The sequence below is a fragment of the Carassius auratus genome, unplaced genomic scaffold, assembly GCF_003368295.1.
Source record: "Carassius auratus strain Wakin unplaced genomic scaffold, ASM336829v1 scaf_tig00042246, whole genome shotgun sequence".
NCBI classification, from domain to species: Eukaryota; Metazoa; Chordata; class Actinopteri; order Cypriniformes; family Cyprinidae; genus Carassius; species Carassius auratus.
The window spans coordinates 12,808-33,132 of record NW_020526709.1 but is presented as its reverse complement, the minus strand read 5'-3'; the positions used below and the strand labels follow the sequence as shown (position 1 = coordinate 33,132).

The window sequence follows — 20,325 nt, the reverse complement described above, 5'->3', positions numbered from 1 at the left end:
ATTAAACGACACAACAAAGCCATATCCAACTGTAGTTTAAAACTGAAAGTGTTTGTTTACTGTCATGCTATTTTAATAATTAATATTAGTCTTTACACATTAACATAATTTATTAATTCAACCCTGTTATAAGACTTTTGTCCTTTTAAAAAAAGTTACATTCACACACACACACGCACACGCACACACATATATATATATACATATATATATATATATATATATATATATATATATATATATATATATATATATATATATATATATATAATAAATTTGTGCAATATTATAAATGACCTTCTGAGTTTGAATTTCAACATATTGTGGAGGTTCATCTCTTCTTTTCGCTGACCTTTTGTTGAAAAAACAAGGTTCAAAAAACATATTTGGTTAAACACAAGTGCCATTTACAATACTAGATTTTTAAAGAGAGAGAAACCCATCACAACAATGAGGAAGATCTCCAGAGAATTTGGCCAGTATTGTTCTTCTCTTCCAGGTCAATTTTTTTAAGCCATAGCTGATGGACAGATGGATGTGGATTAATCGAAGCTGCTACTTCACTCAGGCTGGTTGCAAAAAAGCGTTCTCATTAAAGTTGAGACACTCCAGACTTTGTATTTGATGACTCCTCTGTTTAAAGGACGGCCAAACATGAAGCACAGATCTAGTGTGTTGTCCAAAAAAATCCAAGCAAGGAAACAGCGTTACAGTACAGGTACTGTACCTCAGGAGAGTCTCCTGTCTGTGAGAGTTAGTGTGTTTTCCTCTGCACACCACATTATTAGCAAACCATGAACTCCTTCATCCCAACAACGGGCAGTGTGTCTTCATCCTATGTTTGTGTTAGAGAGATCATCAGCAGGAGGAAATGACATCAGAGAACTTTGTGTTGTGAGTTAACTATAGTACAATCAGATGCAAGTGTCTGTAGCTATTTCATCATATAAAGTCCATTTAAAAAGTGATATAGAAAGGCACATGTTCTATAAGAAGTGCTATGCTGTTGTCCACTTGCTCTGTTTGGACCAGAAGAAATTATACAGCTGACAAATCGATGCGGTTGGCTGAGTTGGTGCTTTTGTCCCATGTGTTCATCTTTGTGGGTGTCACACCGCCCTTGTTGCCGTTCATCTGCAAAAGAAAACCAGATTAATACAGGCTTGGGGAATGTGCACTTTGGTAGTGTACTTAAAAAAAAAAAAAAAGTTCAACGGCATTTAATATACATTTAAACTATAATGTGTTTTATTGTTCATAAAATGAAATGAACTGTCCAAAAACATTACATTTAATTCATACAAAAACAAAAAAAAACATTCAAGACATACATTTTCATAAGGGTGTGTTTAAATTCACTGGTCATTAACAATACAAATGTAAAAATGAAAAGAACTGGAATTACTCACTATGTCTGAGTTGAAAGGTTTGACGTTGATGTTGCGGATTGAGCTGCTGGTTAAAGTCCACACTTTGGTTTTGTGTTTGAAAGCAGCTCTTACCTGTAGAGCAGTAACAAGACATGAAACCTGTTAACAAACAGCATGAATGATACACTGGTTTTAATATTGAAATGAATATTAACTATAATGCAGTATCAGATTCACATCACTAGATGGCGATCACAGTTTAACTCTATCATTTCCACCAGTGTACTCTTTGCTGGGGCTACGTCAGACATTTCCCCCGACATACAGCACAGACTTGTTCTGACACAGCTGCACAAACACACTCTTACCTCAGAGTTTAACAGACAGTGAAACAGGAATATGAAGAACCCCTTTGAGGAATAAAAGAAAACAACAGATAACACTAAATGTTGTGAAAGCGCTCCAATTCACATCTGCAAAAGCTCTTACAAGCCAGTCCAGGTCCAAAGTCATTTCAAACATTGTTACGTCCCATATTTTTTAAAGCTGTCATTGTTTGGCAAACGTGCAATTGACTTTGGAGGCTGTAAACTGAGTGAAAATCAATCAGTTTGCTGGTGAAACGGTTTTGTTACACGGTAGTGATGCCTGACCTGTAGTGAGTTAAACACTGCAAACATGTACTGGAAAAGCAGGGAGTGGTCGTTCACTGCCAGAACCCCAAAGATCCACGATATGCCCAGGATGGGCAAGAGTACCGCCACCGCTTTAGTCGTAAGCCTAGAAAAGACAATCACACATATGAAAGAAAGCAAACGCACGATGGCTGATCCTACAATTACGATGGCAGATAAACTCACTTAACAGAGTTGGCGTCTCCGTGAACCTTGTAGTTTTCAGCACTGATCCTGGATATGATCCGTGTCACAGCTATCAAAATGCCAATGTTCACCTGGATGGCAGAGATTACAACATTAAAAGTGTTCCTGTCATGCTCATCTAATGTAGTGCATTAAACACACCTTATTAACAGCTGCTTACCATTATAACAAACAGAGCAGGGGCCACAAAAGCCCAAATCGCCCCATTCTGGAGAGACAGCCAGCAACTGAGAAATACAAAACAAGATGGAGAAATGACGCAAGACAGGTCATCTTTTCTCCTCAATGTGGATTTTGCTATGACCCATGGTAACTTACTTGCCAGCTTCCCCATAGCTGTTTAGTGAGGAGGTTATAGACACCGCACATATGACCAAAGGACATCCTGAGTAAAGACGTGAACAGTTTTAGAGGAAAGTTTCATTTGCAGCAATTTCAAACAGTGATAGCAGTGCCCTGAAATCCTATACTTAATTGAAAAGTACTTCAAACTACATTTCTTTGTAATTCAGGTATAATTATTATAAACAGACTATTAACAAAATTTTAATAAGTAATTTGGCACATTGTAGGATCATTTTAATGAGCTGCAAAAATATAATTTGGTTAAAAATAGTGACATGCAAATATACACACTAATAAATATGTTAACACATATGATTTATAATTTATTAAATAATGTTACTGTAATTTTAATTTTTTTAAACTGCTACTTTAATAAATATTGATAATGAAAAGAAATATTTACCTAATTAGTATATTAGAATTATTTCTAAAGGATCGTGTGACACTGAAGACTGGAGAAATGATGGTGAAAATCCAGCTTTGCCAAGACAGGAAGATACTACATTTTAAAATAAATTAAAATAGAAAACAGCTATTTTATTTTAAATTGTAATAATAATTTCATAATATAAACTATATTATATAATATAAAGAGTATACTATAATATATAGTATAAAGAGTTAATAAATTAGCAGTGTTGTCAAATCCCTCTCTACCCCTAACCATATGTTTTTGTTTTATATGAAAGAGGTGCTAAAAGACAAATGTTTGTGGGAAAAAACCTGGAACGGTATTGGAGCTAAAAATACCTTTTTGTAAAACCTAGTGCAGAAATGTTCAGATTTTGTCGTAGGTACTAAAATAAGAACTTTTGGACTGTAGCCGGCTGTTTGGTGCCACCATAAATAAAGAGCAGCCTGGCCGTGCCGAAGGCTTTTAGAAAGGGAGTAGACTTCAGTCTGAAGTAATGACTTAAGTTTAACAAAGCCTGTTTTCTTCATCCACACTGAGCCTATCACCCGTGTCACTATGGATACAAATAAAAATGTCTTTTTATTCAACACTTTATCATATGTAATAATGGAAAACACCTTTGGTTATCATGATGCCAACTTTGCACATACTAATAAAAGTGTATATTGATTTACTTCAAGGCCCCTTGTAGCTCTGGCAATGTCATTTTATGTGAGGAAAAAAAGCAGATTATAAACTGTTCTCAAAAGAGCGAGAGAGCACATGTTGTTTATTATCCCATATGCACATTTGAGATCAGGTCAATTAATAACAGTGACGGCATCTTTAGCGATGACCCATTGAAGATTTAATGTTCTTTAATCTACTGACATGTCAGACAGACTGTAGTGCACAAATGTCTTGTTTTCCTCCCCTTTTCAACAACACTGCCACATCAATGATGGCTGAGGGAGGTGCCTGATCGCTCTCTAATGCATGCCATGGGACAACCTCATTTGACTCTCTTGGGTTTGTGCATTATTCTGAATCGGGTCATTTAAGGCAAATGAAACTGATCTGATGTTTTCTTCTCAGCATGTGATGATTTGTAAGTGCAAGCTTGTCTGTGTGAGATGAAGTGTGTAGTTTATATGAATGTGTATGTATACAAGGGACAGATTCACTAAAAAGTGGCACTGAAAAATCCAATGTGTACTGTCATGAATCAGTGATGCCATAGAGTGCCAATAAAGTATGGCAGATTGTGGAGATCTGCTGCATTCTCCACACATAGCGCTCAGAACCAGTCTGTAAGATGTACTCACCCCATCCGATGGCATAGTAATAAAAGTGCTTGCTGTCCTCTGAGCCGAACACCTTGATCACCATGCTGTAGAGATGCAGCCCTTCCACCAGCATCCAGGCGAACGCACACAGGAAGAAGAAATGCAGCAATACGGCCATGATCTTACACGGGAGCTGGGAGAGAGAGGACAGTTTCATTTGCTGCGGCCTTTCAGATCAGGACAAGCGTCTAGACAAAATGCACTGTACCGAAAACGGATCTATTTTGTTCATCTTAGCTAATCTAACACATGTTGTTAAAATAAACATAAGGATGACAGAGTGATTGAGCTCCGTGATCTCAACACTGACATTACCATAGCAAGATTTCAGCCAAGTGCTCAGACAGAGGAGGCACAATCAAATTAACGGAGTATCAAATGAATCTGTCCGTAATGCTGGAGGCATGTTAGGAGATTAGTGGAGTCATCGGCTCTTTTCACCTTATTAGATTTCTTTATGTAAAGACAACATGCTGGTTCTGATACTTGATGATGATACGATAATCACCATAGACAACAAACACGATTAAACACAATCACGCATTGTAAATGAGATGTCGATTTAATTCAAACATTTCGTAAGCGAGCTTCTTCCAACAATATTTGTTTGGATACTCTCATTTTTATTTGAGCTAATACATTTTTATTCACTGCAGTTTTTAGAGCAGAACTGCACTCTACAGTGGCCCAGTAGATCACACCACAACGAAATTGCCACGACACAACACTAATTGTGCTTTTTCCATTGTGTTTTGCCTTTTTTCAATTGTGTTGTGCTAATTTCATTGTGTTGTGGATTGTTTTCACTGTGTTTTTAATTGTTACCAAGGAGTTGTGACTTATTTCCGTTGTGTTGTGCTAATTTTGTTGTTGTGGAGATTTTGTGCACTACTGGGCCACCATACTCTTAACAAGGATGACTTAATCAGGGTTTTTATCATTAACTAAAGCTACGTCCACACGAAGCCAGAGCTTTCCCTATCCAATCTTTTTTTTCCCTCACTATCCCAAAACTCTTTGCTCTTCGCTCTTCCCAAAATGAATGAATGATTTTTTTTTGTTAATTATCACTTTTGAACTAAAGCATTAAAATAAATTTTAATGATTATTATTATAAGAATTATTAAGATATTAAAGTAATCTAAATGTAAATTCTAAAAAAAACTAAACAAACAAAAATACATGAAATCAAATTCCTTTTCATTTTCCCTATACAACTATTATATGTAATTGAAGAATATACAGTTCATATAATTACGTTATCTGTTATTGTGTTGGACAATGGATAGGCCATCCATTGAGTCAAAACGGCTGAATTAAGATGAACCTGTGAGAGAGCGTTAGATGGACTCACCGTGCTGGGACTGAAGCGGAAACTGATGAGCAGAAGGATCTGAGCGACTAAGATTGCAAATGCCAAGTTTGCATGAATATGGTAACGCTGATTACGGATGGTGCTAACCGACCTGTAAATACAGAAAAAAAAAAATAATAATAATAGTAATGATGCAAAAACATTAAAAGCTTTTAGTGTTCAATTAATTGAAATGGCAAATTACTATATTTTAATAAATCAAAAAGAAAATAAGAAGTTTAGCGATGTGAATAAAACATTTTTGACCATGTTTAAACAGTAGATTAAAATCATGCATGCTCACAGAGCATTGTGGGATACTTACGACAGGACGGCAAAGGTGACCAGTGTAATTGCCAGGCAGAAAATAGAGATAGAGCAGCCGATGTAGCTAATGGTGGACAGCGCCACCTTGTGGGCCTTTGAGAGCTGAGGTGGAGACAAACATGAAAGCACAGGCAATGAGATGATGAAAATGTCTGAAGTTAGTCTAGTGTACAGCACTGAAGGGGGTTAAAGGCGTTGACAATCCACGATGTTTCTATAAATAAGAAACACTGAATACCACAGCAACAGTCCACTGATTGTAAAGTCAAAGGTTATCAGTGACCCGCTGCATAGGGATTGAGGTTTGCATAATATTAAATGACTTGGTAATTTCAAGAATACTTCATCAGAACAAACCTGCATGAGTCTGACAATCAATCAAGTCAATTCTTGGAACAAACTTATTTATTTATTCTTTCATAAAGGGAAATATCTATTCACAGACATGGTAGATTGACGTTTAAAAAAAGATAAAGAACACTAAGAGTCCCAGTCTTGCTTTATGCACACAACTATCTCTGTATTAAGTCGCTATACACATTAATCCTCAATATTTATCTTTTCTGGAAGCTGTTATACACTTCTGTTAAAATTATTTGAGTCAATAATAAAAATTAAGGAAATGTAATATTTTTATTCACAAACAATGCATTAAACTGAACAAAAAGTGACAAAAAAGACATTTAATATGCAAGATTCAAATTGAAAAGATTTTTGAACATTCAATTCAACAAAGAGTCCTGAAAAAAATGTTCTGAAGTTTTAATAAAAACACAAATAATTTCAACTTTGAAATGAGCATATTGGATTATGGTTTCTAAAGGATCATGTGACACTGAAGACTGGAGTAATGATGCTGAAAATTCTGCTTTGCCATCACAAGAACAAATTACATTATGAAATAATTATAATAGAAAAAAAGTTATTTTAAATGGTAGTATTATTTCACAGTATTACTGTTTTTACTGTTTTTTGATCAAACAAATGCAGCCTTGGTGAATAATCAATCCAAAAATATTACTACTAAAACATCTGCTGAATTCACGGCTTGGCCAGTTTAATATGTGGTTTTAAAAACTGGTTGTTTCATAAATGATACAAAAATCTTGATTCTATAAGCAGATAGAGAGTGTAAAATGGTGCTAAAAAATGTATCACTGTATCACTGGCACAAAAACCCTCAACTAACACCACAGGTGGAAAGATTTCCATGCATCTGTTGGTAAAGAGCGAACAGATTTATTCCTGAACATCCGTCAGGATATAGAGCTGTATTGTTTCAGCTCCTCTGACCCAGTGCCAGTAATTGGTACTCAGTGTTGCGTCTGCACATAGAACCATCCTCAGTTGTTTTCCCCCATAATTCTATTTCCGTGCGTGGGTTCGATCGTACATTAACTCCGTTTCCTGCCTTGTGATTATCGTGGGCCCAGAATATCGAAGATCTGCGGAGTGGTGGAGAAAGCACGATCTCCTCCAGGCTTGAAGTATTGAGGTGAGCCGCTAATTGAGGCCCACGCAGAGGCGCATATTCACATCAAAGCTCCAGAGGAGATGATTACATGACTGAGCGAGGACAGATTTCCCCAACAAACACATGCAGATGACAGACGCAGAAGAGCCAAGCTGCACCTGGGTGCCTCGGTTTGGCTTGTGCACAGATCTCGAAATGGCAATCTGCCTTCGTGTGAAGCAATATGTCTCTCATCTTCACAAACATGTCCCTACTTTGCGAGTAGTTGTTGCTGACAGGGTATTTAGCCTGAGTTAAATTCGCTCTTCAGCTCTCTTTAAATAAATCAACAGGACAAGGGTTACCAAAATATCAAGCTGTGCCTGTCGTTCAGTATTTCAAAGGCAGATGTTATTTACAAGTTTTCTCTGACAAATGACAATCCATCTGTCCGCCCAAAAAGAGCCCACAATCTTCAACCCGCACTGGCGGGCTGTGACTAGCGGCCTCTCTCGAGATGCTTTCACACACAACGACGGGTTTCGAATGAACTTGAAACAAAATCTAGCACGTCGCCCTTGGAGAAGTGTCTTAACTACATCCAAATTGTCTTCTCGCTTAAAGCTCTGCTGCTGATTTACTGAAAGTCTCAGCCAATCAAAACCTCAAGCCCTGCATGTTGTTGGCTCGCTGAAGACGAGAAACACAGTGAACATCGCATTCATCGCAGTGCCTTGGTGTTTTCCGAGATCCCTGCTGGGAAATGACCTACAAGCTCAGTCAAGGAAACTTGAGAAATTCCACTAACGTCAGGGTTCACGGGCAGTTATATTATATATGCATATGTCTTGACATATACGGCTTAGATAAGCTTAGCAAGTCAGACCGAATGAGTAAATAAGTAGTTTTTTGAAGTTGCAGTATGGGGCCTTGTAAAGTTAAACCATTCCCCTCATCAGAAAAAAACAAAACAAAAGAAACATGGTACAATTTTAAATAAATATATTTACATACTTTTATTCAACTGAGATGCCTTGAGATGCTGTGTTCACACCAAACGCGAATAGCGCATCAAATTCGCATCTACTGCGTCTAGTTTGCCGCTTGAACATTTTGAGTGCATTCGTGCGTCTAGAAATAGCGAAATAGACGTGCGTAGAAAGCAAAAGTTTGAAGTGAAATTGACGCTCGTCTGAGGCGAAATCCGCTTCTTGTGGGAGGAGCAAGTGCTAGCAGTTGTCTGTTTTCAAGATGGCTGATGTTGATTGAGCACTCGGGTCTTTTCCACTTTTTCCTGCACATGTCCTCGAAAAGTAGCTGTAAGCTATATTAGGGGGAAAATAGTTGTAAAAAAACAGCGGGAAGGCCGCGGGTCGATAAACATGTACGTGACTTAAAAGTTAAATGTGTATTTACAACACACTCTTCCAAGCGAGGTCCTTTTTATTCCTGAAATATAAACTTGTGTGTGATACTTGTGTCATAAAGCTCCGGTTGACTGCTCACCGAAAACATCAGTCGGTTCCTCCATGTTGAATGAGTGACTTCTAGCAGGCTCCTGATTGGTTAACACGGCGCAAATTGATGCTAAAGTTAAAATTTTTCAACTCTGGGCGGCAGACGCAAATTTGCGTCAAACACATAAATGCACAAAAGCACAATTCGCGCGTAACGCACCTATAGTGCATGACGCTCAATTCACGTCATTCGCGCAAACTAGAGGCTCGAATGAGGCGAATTCGCGTCTTCCGCGCCGCGCTAAATGCCTCATTTGCGTCGCGAGACCTCCAGACATGCGTAAACGCGCCTTTGCATTGACTTAACATTGAAATCATTCGCACCAGACACTCTCTTCGTGTTTGGTGTGAACAGCATTAAACTGACGTAAAGTGACAGTGATTACTATGGTTACAAAAGGTTTCTATTTCAAATAAATATTATTATGCAAAAAAAAAAAAAAAAAGGTGAATATGCAGAGATGTCAGTGTCTGCTTGTGCATATCTCTGTGGGAAGATTCAGTTCTCCTATTTGCAATCAAAATTAGAAATAAGTTGCATTCTTTCATTTAAAATGAGACACTCAGATTGAATGCATTCTTGCATTCATAACAGATGGAATGGAGAAAATCACAGAGGTCTCAAATATTTTTATATGTTTATGCTGAATGCTTGTTTTTTTTATCTAAAAAGGGGGCTCGTGGTGAAACTCTGGAGAATCAATAATCATGAAAGCAACTAAATAGAAAAAATAAAGCAGTAAAATGTGTTATTCCTAACAATGTAATTTGCAAAACAAAAAAAAAAAAAAGAAAAAAAAAAGATGGTCTCAATGGTCTGGAGTCGATAAGATTTGTCTAGTCTAACAGGACAGCATTTATTTGAAATAGTAACATAATTGTCTTTACTGTCACACTAATCAATTTAATGTTCCATGGAGGATGTAGAAAGAATTGTGCAAAACCTAAAACCACACACAATGAGCTGCAAAGTTCTTAAATTATTTGAATCAATTTAATATTTCGCCAAAGCAAGCAAGACTAATGGTAATCCATCTATAGCAAAAACTAAATCTAGCACCAGATAGAGCAACACTGAGAATGCCTCACCTCCAAAGGAACCACTTGCATAAGGATGGCGAAGTTTGTCAGATGGTTACACAAGCAAATAGAGAAGGACAGGTTTCCATCAGCCCTCACACAGCCCTCATTGGACCACACGCCATCCTTGGAGCTGAAACACACACATACATACAGGTTTAATTGAGCATTACAGTTGCTGGAGTTATTCATTGTTTGTATTGAAATCATACACATTCACACCCTCACCCAGCGTTAATGCAATTACCAGCGAGTTATTAATCAAATCAGATCTAAACTAAATCAAAACGAACGCAAGACCCCATTAATCTCAGTGAGAGCAAATATTCCAGCTTCATCATTCCATTACAGATGCAGTCATTTATTAAATGCCCACATGGGAGAAAGAGTGAACGAGCATGAAAAAGAATGACAGAGAGAGAGAGAAGACAAAAAAGTCTCAATCCAATTCAAACATGCTCCATTTCAAATTATTCACATTTTTTTACAAGATCCTAAGAATTGGCTTCGTTTATTGGCTTTAAGTGATTTTTTCGGGTATAACTATTACGGTATAAAATTGCTTTTTTATTAAAAACAGACTTTCATAATTTCTAAATGACATGGCTGAATGATGAATTGGAAGAAAAAGCCTGAAAGTAAAATGACAAGACTGCAAATTCGGTTCTTTAAATAGTCACAATCAAAATGCTTCAATTGCTGGATATCACGATGTACTGTATAGTGCTAAATGTTATAAATGTAACCTGTTTCTGGCCCTTACGTAAGTAATGGGATAAAAGTGGGACATAAATATAACACACATTGATATATTAAAGCACTTCCTGACAAGCTTTAACAGGAAATGTGAAAATGAGACACTTAAAAAGACAGATGGAGAGAGATAGATGGGAGAGAGAGAATATACAGGAAGGACTGCAGCAATCTCTGAAGGATGAAAGTTGGGAAACACCCAAAGAGGTACATAAAAGTGAAAGATATCATAAAAAGATCAAAAATGTAAACATGAGCCTCATGTTGTAATTTAAAAATAACAGAAACAGTATGTAAAAAGATACCATAAAACTTTTAATTGAATAAGGCTTTCATATTAAATACTGTTAAAACAATGTTTTCATTAGATTTTCTGGTAAAAATAAATAAAAATACTTCATAATTTACAGTAAAAAAAAAAAATCTCTAAAGTCACTATTGCATTTGGCTTGATATTTTATTTAAGTACATATTATTTAAATTAAATATTGCTATTTGTTATTATGGTGGTTGTCAGTATATATTTTAAAGTACACAACAGATTATAATAGTTCAAGAAAGGTGCAACCTATTAAAAACGGCAAAAACGGCAACCTATAATCCCTGTTAAGTTACAGAGGTACAAATACATAATTGTAAATATGAAATCAACATTTGTGTGCATACATACAAACTGTATTTGAAGCTGTGAGACCCACCTGTAGTCCAGGAAGGCGCAGTACAGGAACACTTTGTTACTTTGGTTTAAGGCCTGGAGTTGCTGTTCTTTACTCTGAAAGACAGGGAACAACAGAGTTAAGAATGAGACATCACAGCTGCTATGTCATAACACAGTAACATCCTTCTCAGACTCTCTCAGTCTGAAATATGCACTCATAAGTGTTGCAGTATCAGTGGTTCAATATTGCTAAATATATGAATAGGTGATATTTCAAAAGATACACACATACACAGTCCTTTCAAATAAATATATACACTCAGAAACAAGAACACTTTTCATCTCTTTTCAATAGTCAGACTCTCCGAACATCTATGACATGACTATATCGGGATGGAGTAAAGAACAGACCCACATCCCAGACAGGAATGGAAACAAGCTGGTAGAGTAGATGAATTATGTTTCGGAAACTACCTCCAGGACATCATCCAGTCGAACTGGAGGTTATTTAAGAGTTGAGAGGATCGGAAGAACATACTAACTCTGAACCTTCCAAATTTGAACCAGTTGTGTTTGACAGCACATAGAAATAAAGATAACTTTACATTCAGGATGACAAGTGAAATTTAGTCCGTTTCTGATGCAGTTTTATTTAGGTATTATTGATAAGCTAAAATTATAGTTTTTATACATTTATTCATTTGATTTATTTATATTTTGTGGTTTTATTTGAATTATTGTTAAAGTTATTATTGTTAAAGTTATTATTGGTAATTTTGTTTTGTGTTGTTATTTTTATAAATTATTGTGCTTGTTTTAAAATATATGTATATTGTTTTTATTATTTTTTTTTTCTTTAGGTTACATTTTTTGTTTATTCTAGTACATTAAGCAAGAAAACAACAAATGTTGTGTTGACAACTATATAGTGGCAATAAGTTTAAGTTTTAAAATATATTTTTTTAATTTAATTTTAATTTAAGTTGTAAATATAATAACTCTGACTGATGGGACTCTTAACAGTCACAGCTAATTATTTGGTTAGAATAAAAATAGTTTGTAGCATGATCCAAACCTCTATTGCCTGCACATGGCTATGAACTGAGCATGTTAATGAATTTAAGAAAATGGTTTAACTAATAAAACGGTGGTTTAACTGAAAGTGGTAAAGAGTGTTGTTGCCTGAAGGTAACAGAATAAAATATTAACATCTAAAAGGTAAGAACAGAGTCACTGAGTTAACTGCAAGGGGTGTTAGGAGATACAAAAATGTAAATTAAATTCATTCACACTTAGTATTTTTACATGTAAGGGAAACAAACAGAAAAACAGACAATAAACACAAATTAATATATATTTTAAAATAATGATTTTAAGATAAACTAATACATAAATTATCATCCTAATACATAATTAATAAGTGGAGATTGAAAAAATCCACAACAACAACAACAAAAACACCAATTCATTCATTTCTAAGTAAAATGTTGTGGTCTGTTCTGTGCCAGAATACAATATTCTACAAGCCAAAAGTCTAAGCCTAAGTGTGAGTAGATGGAAAGTTTGAGCCATACTGACAGGGATAAGAAAGACAGGCTGTGCGATGAGAGGAGAGGAGCAGCTATGGGTGCGGTTCTCCTCTGTGCTCCCCAAAGTTTCTCACTTTCACTCGCTTTTGCTTCTCTTTCAGTCCACAGCCATCCCACTCTCTCTCTCTCTCTCTCTAGGCCACAATCTCATTACTAAAAAAAGCAGGTCATTTTTTCAGCTCTTTCTCTCTCACCAGTCAAATGAACACAGATGGGGTTGGCTTGGTGTTTGTGGCTCCCCCCTGCCCCGCAGCACTCTGCACTTGCCAGAGAAGTGTGAAAGCACTCCAACACTTTATTAACAACAAAGGGCTTGCAAAAGAGCACGCAGTATTGGAGGAGCTCCCTTTCAATACAGAGAGAGCAAAATTACACTTAAAATACACGCAAAAACTCTGGTAGGTGATTAAGCAAAAGCTTTTATGAGAAAACTAACCACAAGCTTGTACAGGTTTGGAAGCAGTCCTTGGGTTATAACTTTTATAGCCACTGAGAACTGTACTCTTTGCAGGGGTTAAACGTTGGCTAGATGTTACGTAACCTTCGTTTTTTGGGGGGTGCTTGAGGTATTTAACAGCTGCTATGACATCATTCTCACCGGCCTATCAGATGGCAGCAGGTTGTGTAACCAAACATCAGGTCTATTCAGAGAGCCTGAGTGACATGTGTTCATAATTAAGCAGAAAACACTCGTCCCTGTCATGCTGATGGAATGGTTTACTCTGCCAACTGGTGTGTCAGTTTCTCTCCTGATGGGACGATGCGTAATTCCAAGAGTATGTGATCCTCTATATTGTCGCTCAGAGGAATGCGGAGAATGGCAATAATGTGAATATGAATTCAACATTCTGGATGAAACGAACGGTTTTCGACAACAATCGAGGATCGTAAGGCATGTAAGCTGGGTTGAGCCCTGCGGATTTGGTTTAATATGGCTGAAATTTTTCTAAATCACCAAAAGTCACAACAATTGAGTAAAATAGTTTCTCATTTAGCCCGCCTCTCATCTCTTTTGTCAAAATATGAGACTTCTTCCACCAGAATGTGCCAGAAGTTAATAGGAAACAACCTCACAGCTTTGCTCTACTTGGGTCTTTTTCAAAGTTCCCCTGAAAGCTTCACGTGGGTGCCAAACTTCCTCACACTTCACACCCGAGTGAGTGATCTCTTCATCCGCGTCACTGTTTGTTGGGGACTGTTTGAGGGTGGGAGGTGCACAGATGTGTTGGCTGTAACATCACAACATGGCAAAGGCTTAGGTCATGAATATTATTTAGTACAAGCACATGTGATTTAACAAAGATAATTAACAACCCTATCATTAACACTACCAATGAAAAAAAATAATTTGCTCAAATGTGTAATGTTCGCCTCAATTATGTCTTCCACACAAGTTGTAAAAATGTCAACTCCAGAAGAAAATTCACATGATGCATTGTCGGGCAAGCCAATCAGCGAAGAGCTTATTGACATGTCCAGTTTGACACACGTCCAGGTGTATCAGATAAAAAAAGTATTTGTGTGAGTAATGCGAAAAACATTCTGCAAGAAATCTAGAGCAAGAAATGCAATGCAAATATTTCCTTCGCTTTTAGTGTACACACACCATTAGAATGATTTCTGCTCAATGAAAATGTATAACTGTAAAAGTAAAAAATAGAACACAATGTTGCTGTTTAATATTTGTATGTATTCACAGGTATTTTCAGGATCCTTTGATGAACATAAAGTTAAAAAAAGCATTTATGTCAAATTAGAAATATAGCTAAACATTATACTGTAAATGTCTTTAGTGTTACTTTTAATTCTTTCAATGTATTGCTGAATAAAAGTATTAATATCTTCTTAAAAAATCGTACTGATCCCAAACTGTGTTGTATAATATGTATTAATATTATCAGAAATATTCTAGCAGCACATAGTACAAATTCATATTTAAATATTTGAATAAATAATTGAAACAACAACTCATTGGATATATTTTTTTTAAAATAAAGCTAGTAGTCTTGCAGACCTATTCAAGCACAATAAACTATCATTGAATTTGATAGAATTAATTTGACCTGCCACTTTCAGAACATTTCAGCTTTAAATATGAGAGTTTTGGGGTCTCATGCTCTAGCGTATAACTTAGATACATATTTTAACTTAGGCCTACATATCATCACAGTTTACAACTTTACCTTAAAAAGACAATAGAGATCGCTAACACATGTGACCAACTGGGCGGCAACGTCATCAGAACGCAAAGAATTATGGGTATGTTTGGCCAGTTAACATGGTCTGGCATAGGAGGCTAGTGTTCTGGCATGAAAATAATGAAGAATTAGCGTGAAAAACAGAATATAATCCTTCAAAATGCAGCGGGCTAAAGAAAACATTTTCGGGCCATACCGCCTAAAACTAAATCTTAATGCAAAGAAGAGATATGACGAGAAAATAAAGAGAATCAAAGGACTCGATCCTTACGAGCAGAGCGACTGGTCAAGGTAACACCCTCCAGCCCAAAAGAAGGGCATGTGAAAAGGCTGTGTTGTGGTGCTTTTACAGATAGCCTGAAGAGCTTGTTGACATGTTTGCTTGCGAGAATCAGAACTGTCCTATACATACAACATACATACATACATACATACATACATATGTCCCCATACAATACACTACCGTTCATTTAGACTGCGTGGGACTCGGTAGCGCACCAGCCAGAGAAGAGTCATGTGTCTGTGACTTATCACCCACAACCTACCTCATACACTTCCAGTTTCTCATCATTTCTATCGACTCTTTATAAATGTAAATGTATTCATCTAAATGTATTTACATGTTAAATATGTAAAGAAGCTGAAATTAAGTGGGTTGTTACTACTATTTAAGTTATGTAATTGTGTTTGCAACCAAAGAACACTGATTTTGCACAATTCTTCCTTAATACAGATAAAGGAGGCAGAATTTCATCCAATCTTTGTGTATTTTATTTACAGACATGGCTAAAAAAACATTACATGTGAGAAGAGACATTACAAATTAATGCTTTATTACACTGGTAACTTAAGCTCATTATCTTGCCATGTCATGCTAGTTAAAATTTACAGAGGGTAATTGTAACTTACCTTTGTGAAAATGCTTTGAACACACCATCATGTGTGGTGGAGTGTTATCGAAGGTGATCTTGGCCTCCTTACCGCTGCTATCCACGCCATTCGTCGCCTTTTTGTCACCTCTGAAACATGGCTTGTACTATTATTTTTCCACGCTGGAAAACGATAAAAGGATATTCTGTTCTTAAGCTTTATGCCACTTCTATCGTGAGAACGACTATTGCAGTTTATAACACAGCAAGTAGACTGCATCTTGAACACTGCGTTCTCTCTCCATGAAAATAAGTCTGGCGCCTAATGTTTGTGCCGCGGATTCCCAAAATGCTTTGCGTTCACCACTGGGAATACATCATGATGACGACACATTAGCGATCTCTAAAGCAGTGGGTATCTGAAGAGCCGAAAAAAAGTGGGAGTACTGTGTCTATACTTTTGGGACATTACCCTTGATGCCTGACTTTTATGACTAAACCACTGACTAACTGAAGGAAATACTGAGCGCTTGCAATACAATGAAGTCTATATTTCATTTATGCATCACAAGCCTACAGAATTTCCCAAGTGTTAAAAGAGCAGTTAAATAGTGGTCTGTTCTCTCAAAAAGCAGCCACAAAGCTGTTCAAATGTCTCATATGTTACATAACAATTCTTCTGGATCAATACAATTATATTAGGTAAGTAAAATAAATTTTACTTAAGTAAATACTTGAGTTTGTCATAAGAGTTTTGATGGACTGTGCCCTTTAAATACATCTTATTCGCATAATGTCTCTCTTTCTCTCTCACACACATACGTAAGAGTACATGTTGGGAATGGCCTGCTAAACATCTCCTCACACATTCTCCTGATTGAAACCAAACCCTGTTACACACAAGATGAAATCTGCTGCCATTGGTTTCTTGAGGTATGCTGGTTAATGGCACTGCACATGGGTATATTTAAAGAACTGCTCAATCTAAATAAAGACTGGCTGGGCTAAATTTAAGAACACAGAGGCGTGTAGACAAGCTTAACACAGAAGATAAATGGTGAAATGTAAATGTAGGTTTTCGGTCTCTCCCGTTCTATTCACAGGCTCTGTAATTACAAAGTCTATGGACAGGCTGGGCTGTAATTTAGAGCAGCTGCTTCTTTAGACAAAGACTAACGTACTTGCAAAGTCAATGAAAATGTAGAACCCTGTTCCATCAAAAACCTGGAAATGAGAAAGGAGCAGGAAATATCGCAAGCCAGATCTGAACTAGTGTTACCCAAGTAAGCCTGGATGACTGTGTAGGAGTGCTAACCATAAACTTTAATCTGATTCTCACAAAATCACAATCAGGCCCATGTCTCAAAACTACATTTATCATCAATATATGCCACTGTGATCACTTTAAACTGGCTGTTCCTGTCCACAAACAATGACATTTGTGCATAAACAGAGATAAAACAATTGTGTTGACAAAAACAGTGTTGTTTTGACCATCTATCTCACTTATGAATCATTTCCTCTACAAAATGTTTAATCATAATGGATTTAGGTTAATTAAAATCTAAAACTCTCGAGATTTGAAGTAGTGGGTCTTGCATTAGAATCATTAGCATGAAAAACACTTAGAGAGCGTTCTCATTTTAAAAGTAAAATAAGTGCATGCGTGTTTTTATAAATATCCCTACATTCATGCGGTCAGACTCGGCTGATGTTGGTGAGACTGAGGTGGCATAACATCTGCCTAGGAGCTGTGCGTGGTCAGAGGAGAAACCCAGAGAGGTGTTCAGGGGGTCAGCCAGTTGTCGGACGTCCTCCAGATCTCTGGAAAAAGCTAGGAAATGGTTGAAGCCTCTGTGGAGCCCTTAAACCAGGATCCAGTCAAGGCTAAATATGAAGTGGAATGTGCTCAGGTGATCATGTGGGGATGTTTTAAGAGCTTAGTGGTATTTCTATCATAACGTTAAAGAAAACACAAGCTTGCTTGGAGGATTTGGTCACTGCAAATCATTATATGAGAGAAGTCTAAAGATATAACTGTTAGAGTACCAAGGCAAGGCAGAACTAACAGTTTAAAGGCTAAACTTGCAGGCACTTTAGAGTACAAGAAATAAAGAGAGAGATATAAGAAAAGGGAGAAAAGGAGGACATACAATCCGCAGCCGTTGGCTACAACAGAATCGCTTGAGCCAGACCATCTGCTATATATTATAACAATTCTTCTGAGAAAGCATGAGAGAGGGAGGGGAAATAAAGAGAGGGGGACGTCAGACCAACTCAAAGACACATTCGAGGGAAAAACTGAGTGAGTGAGCCAATGAATGAGAAGCTGAGTGCTTGAATAGATGAGTGGCAAATCAGTCAGGGATTGATTAAGTAGGTGAATAAAGGTGAGACTGAATCAAGGAATCAGCGAGTAAATCAATGAGAGAGCAAAAGAGTGATTTCCACAAGGAGCACAGCTGTTTTAACATTTATAATAATAATAATACATTACACTGATAATAATAATGTTTCTTGAGCACCAAGCAAGCTAATAGCTAGAATAGTATCTGAAGGACACCTTGGTCGCCATTGGCTAGTAAATATTTTAGTCTCTAAATAAAACCAAGTTTTTTTTGGAGGTAATGTGTAATGTAATAATGTTAAAACTAATTTTATTCAATTGGTATCAGAAAAAAGTATCGTTCAGGAACCGATATCAGAGTCAAGGATCTGTATCGATATGGGACATTTTTTTAACAACACCGAGCCCTATTGCAGAGTAGCTGAAAAGAGTCACAAGTTAGTATTAAATATTGTGTGAGTGAGGTAGTGTGGGAGCAGACTCTTAAGTGAGTGAGTTCAGACAGGAAGTGGGTGTGCGAGTTATAAAAAGTGTCTGGTGGTGAGCACTACTCATTATTGTACCTTTAAAAAACCCAAACTGTACTATGTAGAAAACAAAAGTCCTTGGTCATCAATCAAAATGTGTGTCAGACTTGGTGAGATTTTTTACAAGTTGTAATGTCTGTGTGAATCTGTGAACATATTTGAACCACAGCGGAAATATTTTTTAGACAAAAAACTGCTTGCGGTTCTGTAATTCACCCATAAATGTCTTTACTGGACACAAAACCACATTCACATGAACACAGCACAATGGATGATTACATTAATCCCGTCCAGGCTGCTTCATATACACGACGGATTTGGAGGTTCGTTGTATTACAATGAATAAACAGCCTCTAGTAACGTCTTTGGTTAGTGTAAACATATGAGTGCAAGCACACGCTCACAGGTAGCGCAACAGACGTGCGCTCACACTCAGTATGTGTGGCGTCTCTGTTTCGTGTCCGCTCCACTCAAGCTTTATTAGGTTGTAAAGGCAGCGAGAGTTTGTCAGAAATCTTTTTTTAATCCTCTTGATTTCGACACTGAGAATCACCAGAATTCCTCATGAAATCACTCTTTCCATTTGTTCACCTCGTGCCATGTGATCCAGCAGTGAGAGGCCGGACAGGTGAGGAGTGGAGAGGGAAGAAAAGGAGAAGAGAGATGAGGTAATGAGGTAATTGCTTGATTGTTGCTGTCTTTATAGTTTAGTGATAGTTTTAATATTTTAGTGGCAGCGCTTTAAAGTGTAAAACACATTGAGATACTATTTTGAGGGAAGTTGCATCTAAGACCCCGTCCATACAGAGACACTTTTAGCTGTATTTGCATAAATTTTGTATCGTATAGGTGTTTCGTCCACATGGATCTGGCATTTAGGGAGAATGAAACCGATATTTTTTTTAAACCGTGTCCCAAAGTGGATAAATCTCAAAACGCCACCCCACGTCTTCTCCGTTTTTAGTGTATCTCTGTGGCAGAACTACAGCGCCACATACCATAAACCAGCATTAAATCAATAATTGTCTAACTTAATTAATGGCTGCATTAAGTGTTCATATATACTCTTAAACATTTGATAATTTTTTTTTATCAAATAAATGCAGCCACGGTGAGCAAAGAATCTTTTTTTGTTTTAGAAGTATTTATAAGAAGAAACAAATTAAAAATAAATAAATGTACAGACCCCAAATTGCATGTTAGTGTTTACTGCAAAAGGAATGCACCTGAACAGTGTCTGTTGGACATGATTAAATTAATTATAAAGGGATTCCTTCAGTCCAAACAGTTGATGAAACTTCTCCTTGATCAGTTGAA

At 36.8% G+C, this 20,325-nt stretch overlaps 1 protein-coding gene across 1 annotated transcript in view; it reads right to left on the bottom strand.

Annotated features, from left to right (window-relative positions):
- Window positions 1-270: 270 nt before the first annotated feature.
- Window positions 271-20,325, bottom strand: part of LOC113085775 (adhesion G-protein coupled receptor D1-like) — a 31,775-nt gene continuing 11,720 nt past the window's right edge. Inside the window, exons 8-19 of the mRNA XM_026255264.1 lie at window positions 11,519-11,592; window positions 10,077-10,200; window positions 6,016-6,119; window positions 5,691-5,802; window positions 4,316-4,469; window positions 2,570-2,636; window positions 2,412-2,478; window positions 2,231-2,322; window positions 2,024-2,150; window positions 1,739-1,780; window positions 1,410-1,502; window positions 271-1,134 (exon numbers count right to left, since the gene is read on the bottom strand). Of these exons, the coding sequence (XP_026111049.1) occupies window positions 1,039-1,134; window positions 1,410-1,502; window positions 1,739-1,780; window positions 2,024-2,150; window positions 2,231-2,322; window positions 2,412-2,478; window positions 2,570-2,636; window positions 4,316-4,469; window positions 5,691-5,802; window positions 6,016-6,119; window positions 10,077-10,200; window positions 11,519-11,592 (1,152 nt within the window). The 3' untranslated portion in view covers window positions 271-1,038. The remainder of the gene's footprint in view (window positions 1,135-1,409; window positions 1,503-1,738; window positions 1,781-2,023; window positions 2,151-2,230; window positions 2,323-2,411; window positions 2,479-2,569; window positions 2,637-4,315; window positions 4,470-5,690; window positions 5,803-6,015; window positions 6,120-10,076; window positions 10,201-11,518; window positions 11,593-20,325) is intronic.